The sequence below is a fragment of the Notothenia coriiceps genome, unplaced genomic scaffold (genome assembly GCF_000735185.1).
Source record: "Notothenia coriiceps isolate Sejong01 unplaced genomic scaffold, NC01 NC01_scaffold00017040, whole genome shotgun sequence".
Classification (NCBI taxonomy): domain Eukaryota; kingdom Metazoa; phylum Chordata; class Actinopteri; order Perciformes; family Nototheniidae; genus Notothenia; species Notothenia coriiceps.
Window position 1 is genome coordinate 67,520 of NW_011349741.1, and position 4,987 is coordinate 72,506.

Sequence of the window (4,987 nt, forward strand, 5' to 3'; positions counted from 1 at the left end):
GTCTCGCTCATGCAAACCTGTTTAACAATTGTATTTTGGACACCGAGGGAAATAAACTTGTGAGATTTTCTTCCATATTGGAACTGATGACAAAAAATAAATACTTGTTATAGTCAAGATATTTACATTTGACTTTGCTTCAATAATATCTTATTGCATATCTGCGCTCCCAGGTGAGGTCACACAAAGCAGGGTTAGAAAGCAATGTTGGTGCTTGATGAATAGGGCAGATACATACCTGTTACTACTGTAATCTATTGTCCCGGGGGCGAATGCTTAAGACAAAAGACAAATGTTATTGGGTGTTAGTGGAAAAGGGAATTAACAGGAGTGAGGGATTCTTCACTAGGGCTGTTAAGACCTTTGCAACGTGTCAAAATGGCCAACTATCGGAACAGATTCCATTAGTACCAAGAGGCAACATACAGATTCCAGTGGAACACAGAATGTGGTTGAACATTTCTCCGTTTTTTATTTATTTATAGCAAGTGTATGAAACAGTTTTGTTTGATTAGGTGCAAAGAAATTCCCTCAAAGACAGAGAACTGACAGAAGAGAAAAATCTCCTTTGGGTAACTGTAAAACAACTGTGGTTTCTGCTTCTAAGCTTTCTGAGCACTGACCACTAGCTGTCAGACAACAATCATCATCTTAAAGACTTAAAGGTCCCATGTCATGCTTTTCTTTTTCAGGACAGAGAGTGAATACACATACTATACAGAGATGCTGTATGAGAAACCAATGTGAGTTTGGAAAATTGCACAGTATAAATCTATTTTAGTAGACCTCAACAATGGAATTATGATCAGTAGAAATGGCCATGACATGGGACCTTTAAATGTTAAGGGCATCTTCCGTAATTTGGTTGAAATAACAATTTCACTCCGTATTCCTCAGCGTCAAGGATTATAGTTAGCTGCCTTAAATATAGCCGTTTCTGCATTACAAGTGCCATTATTTGGTTCTTCCTGAGTTTGAAAACTTTGGGTAAACCGCTGTAAGAAATCCTTGGTGCGAGTGCCTCCTACTTTTCGCCTTTGTTGCAAGTGTGATTTGGTGCCTCTGCTACTGTCTTATTGCTTCCACTTTTACAACCTCTGTCTCTGGCTAGGCTTGTCAGGAGCTCCAGGACTCTGATCTCGTGCTCCATGCGAGCTTTCTCCCTCCTCTCCTCCCTCTCGGCCGTCTCCCTCTGCGAGCGCTCCTCCCTCTGCAGCCACTGGGAGAGGAGCTCCTGATGCCAACGGCCCTGCTCCTGCCGCTGGCCCTCCAGCTGCACCATCAGGCCCTGGGTCTGCGACACCAGCCGCTGGAAGCACTCTGACAGGTGCTTGAGGCCTGAGGACTCCGAGTGAAGGTGCCCACAGGTAGGGAGTGTGTTGGGGCTTGGATCTGAGGGTATGGGGAGAGGAGAGGATTGGGTAACAGCAGCTGGAAGAGGAGGAGGAGGAGGAGGAGGAGGAGGAGGAGGAGCAGCTGGAGGTTGAGGTGGCACTACATGTGTGGAAGGACTGCTGTTTTCCACTAGTGCACCTACAGAGGATATAAAACAGTACAGGTATCTGATTATCGCTGATGACAGGAAATATTAACTCAATGAATCACCAGCAGAAAAATAACCAATTTTTCTTTTTCATATTTTAAGCAAAAATGCTTATTTTGGCTTCCACCTTCTATAATGTGTCTTTTATTCACCTAATTTCATAGTTAACTGAATATCAAAAATGTTCTCGGCAGTTTGTTAGAAGAAACCAGCAATAAAGATATTTAATGCAGTGTCTTTAATGTGCCTATGTTGACATAATAATAATACATTACATTTATATAGCGCTGGTGCTCAAAGCGCTTTACAAGCAAGTAAAGAAAAAAAGAAAAGAAAAGAAAAAATAGACAGAGTGAAGGGCTGATGAGGAACTTCTTTACTTTATGAACATAACAAATAGCTACACTCACAAAATGACACTTTAATTTTGTTGTCGCATTTGGTACCAAAATACACAAACATCTGACTGCAAGAAATTAAAAAGCACCAATAGTGGTGATGTCGTTTTTTATTTTTATTTTAAATATCTTGGATTTATACTGCTATGTAGAGTTGCTGACCTTGCTTAAACAGTCTTTTTTTTTTAAATAAAAATTATTGAATGACAATACTTTTGTTGCTCATTTAATAAAAGACTACACTATAATATTTTAATAATAATGTAATGATTTAAATCTCAGGTTAGGTTATAAACTAGTTGTCTTTTTTTTCAGCAATGCGTACCTGTAACAAATAAATCCTGTGATTCTTTTACTAGGTGAAATTTACAGTCAATATGGACATGTGAGTTTGAAAAACAATGCACATAAAAATGTAACACAAATGTGCCAAATTACATGCAAATGAAGAAGCATCTTCACCAACTTGACGAAACATGCGCAGCGTCGACTTAAAGCACTGCATAAACAAAACGCTGCAAATAAAAAACTGGAAACTGAAACATACGTTTTATTGGCTTCTTATACCCATGTGATCGCATGATAACTTCTGTTATTATTGCAGATTGCACGGGTCGGCCACCGTAGGTCAGGTTTGTAATTCATCATAAGTAGCAAAATAGTAAAACTATAGGACCATAATAAAATCACAGATTCCAGATTACTTTATGTTAAATACGTGTTTTTTTATTCAACATGTAGCATTTGTTGAGTGTTATTTTGACCCTCTTATGAATGACATAATAAGCACAGTACATACCGGTAATTTCACGATGGATGGATGATTCTGTGTAAACTTCATGACGTTGCTGAGGGAATCCTGAATTGCTGGTCTCAAACTCATCCGTTGAAACTTCTCTGTCCTCCATTTTGACTTCAGAGTCAAACTGCCAAGACTGACGGCCTGCTCTCTCCTCTAAAGAGCTCACACTTTGACTTACTGTCCTGCCCGGATAACCAAAATGGTTTTCTATGTTCAAATTCAAATCTTTTGGGATACTTCCTGTCCTTTCAATGGAGTCAAGGTAACGCCCTGCCATGCGTCCTGGAGAAACAAAATATGGCCCTCCTTCCTCTGCCTCTGACCTTCGGCCCAACACTGCGTCCATCTCGGCAAAATATTTAAAAGTGCAAGGCTGCGAGCTACTCCTTTGTAGTTTGGCTCTCACGTAGTTAGCCTTGAGAGTTTTGACACGGAGCCGGCACTGGTGTGGACTTCGAGAGAAACCCATTTCACTCATGCGGATAGAGAGGTGTTTGAAGACATGGCGGTTGCGAAGGTTTTCCGCCAAACTCTTCTGGATGCGCTCGTCGCTCCAGGCGCACAGCAGCACCTGAGTCTCCTCCACCGTCCAGTTTACCGAGCGCTCAGCTTCCCGTTTTCCTGTGTAAATAGAAACACAGCTGAAAACAGGAAATGACTTCACAATTGACCCTGGTGTTCTTGGGTTATGGTTCATAAACATTTAAATGTAATGAAATGCACATGAACAAGACCAACCCATGATTTGAGGAGAGGATCCCCATGTATTAAACACTCTCAGTGAGATGCCATACCATAACACCTCTCCAAAATGAATTGGTTTAAGCTAGATTTACCTACACATCAATTGCTGAACTTCAAGAGCGGCTGCATCCAACATGGAATACCTTCTATAAATACAACACTCATAAGGCAACATTATGTAAATTATTATGAAATATGCTATACAATCAAGAAACAAAATACATTTATGTTTCCGAAATTGCATATTAGGGTCCACTGGTGTGAAAATTACATTTTAATAATCATCTTAAACTTCAAATTCTGGACTTAATGATCTTATTAGAAAGTGAGAAATAAAGGGATATCAGCTAAGGTAAAGATGGATGTTGGGTCACCATGAGATATGGCACATTAGCAGCTACGTTTACATAGTTAAATAGTTATTTAATATACATACATAACAGTGTGCATGTATTTGAAAAGTATGGATTAAATGTACTAACAAACGTATCAAATGGCTTAAAATGATAGGAGCACACATTTAACTAAGCTGTCCTTAGAAAATATCAAATCCTTAAAGGACGTATGCTTGCTAATGGCCAGATAGCAAGCTGTTAAAAGACACTGGGTGTTAATAAAGATGTATGTCATCTAACAGTTAAGAAGTTGGGCGTTAGCATTTAGGCTAATTCAGATACATACATAATGATAATACGATGTATACAAAAGGGTGTCATTGTACAAGCCTGTCAATTAGCAGAGAGTGTTTAGCAGCGGAATAACTGAGTGAAACCAGACCAGGAAGCTAGTTCTGCTCGCTGTAACAAACACAGCTAGGGTTAGCGGCTAACAGTTAGCAGACCTAGCTATATGAATGATTCTGACTCGCTTCTGCCTGTTAAACAACAAATAACAGATGTCGGTTAATAGAATGGTTCTTACTTTTGGTCGTTGAAACAAAGCTGGACGAGTTTATCATCGGATGATTCATTTTAACGGGCTGTAGAAAATGTAAACAATCCTCTCAGGCACCGACAGTACTCTCTTCCGGGTTGAGTCGAGTCCAGCCCGTCACGTGGTGTGACGTGGTCAGAGCTGGGTCAGAGTCGTGTGATAATTTAAAAATAATTTACAGAAAATGCAGAAAGAACACGAATAATGACAGTTATGACAGCTCCCACATAACACACATTTAGTAAAAACGTATAACATAACTTAATATTGCCTTCAATGTTCCCATGTGCCCTATATTTAATTTTGTACAGATCCTATGAATATTCCCTCTGTGATCATTACATATTTATGTTATTGAGGTAGAAGAAGAATACTATGATCTTTACACTATTAATCTATTTTAGTATGCAGCATATCAATATTGTCATTTGTGTTGTACAATATTTAACAAGTGCGCCATCATTTTTGTCAATATAATGTGCCACCAGTAGTTTTATTTAGTACAATAAAAATGATCAGGTGAAATACACATATTTATTAGATCGATTATGTTATATAATGCTAGAG

The 4,987-nt window shown here is 39.1% G+C and overlaps 1 protein-coding gene across 1 annotated transcript; it reads right to left on the minus strand.

The window, feature by feature from the left end:
- Window positions 1-766: 766 nt before the first annotated feature.
- On the minus strand, window positions 767-4,522 carry LOC104950001 (ensconsin-like). The gene is made up of 3 exons (XM_010776437.1): window positions 4,409-4,522; window positions 2,741-3,364; window positions 767-1,533 (listed from the first exon to the last, which is right to left on the minus strand). Exons 1-3 carry the CDS (start codon window positions 4,455-4,457, stop codon window positions 1,025-1,027), a joined length of 1,182 nt encoding a protein of 393 aa, XP_010774739.1. The 5' UTR covers window positions 4,458-4,522; the 3' UTR covers window positions 767-1,024.
- Between the last annotated feature and the right edge of the window lie 465 nt (window positions 4,523-4,987).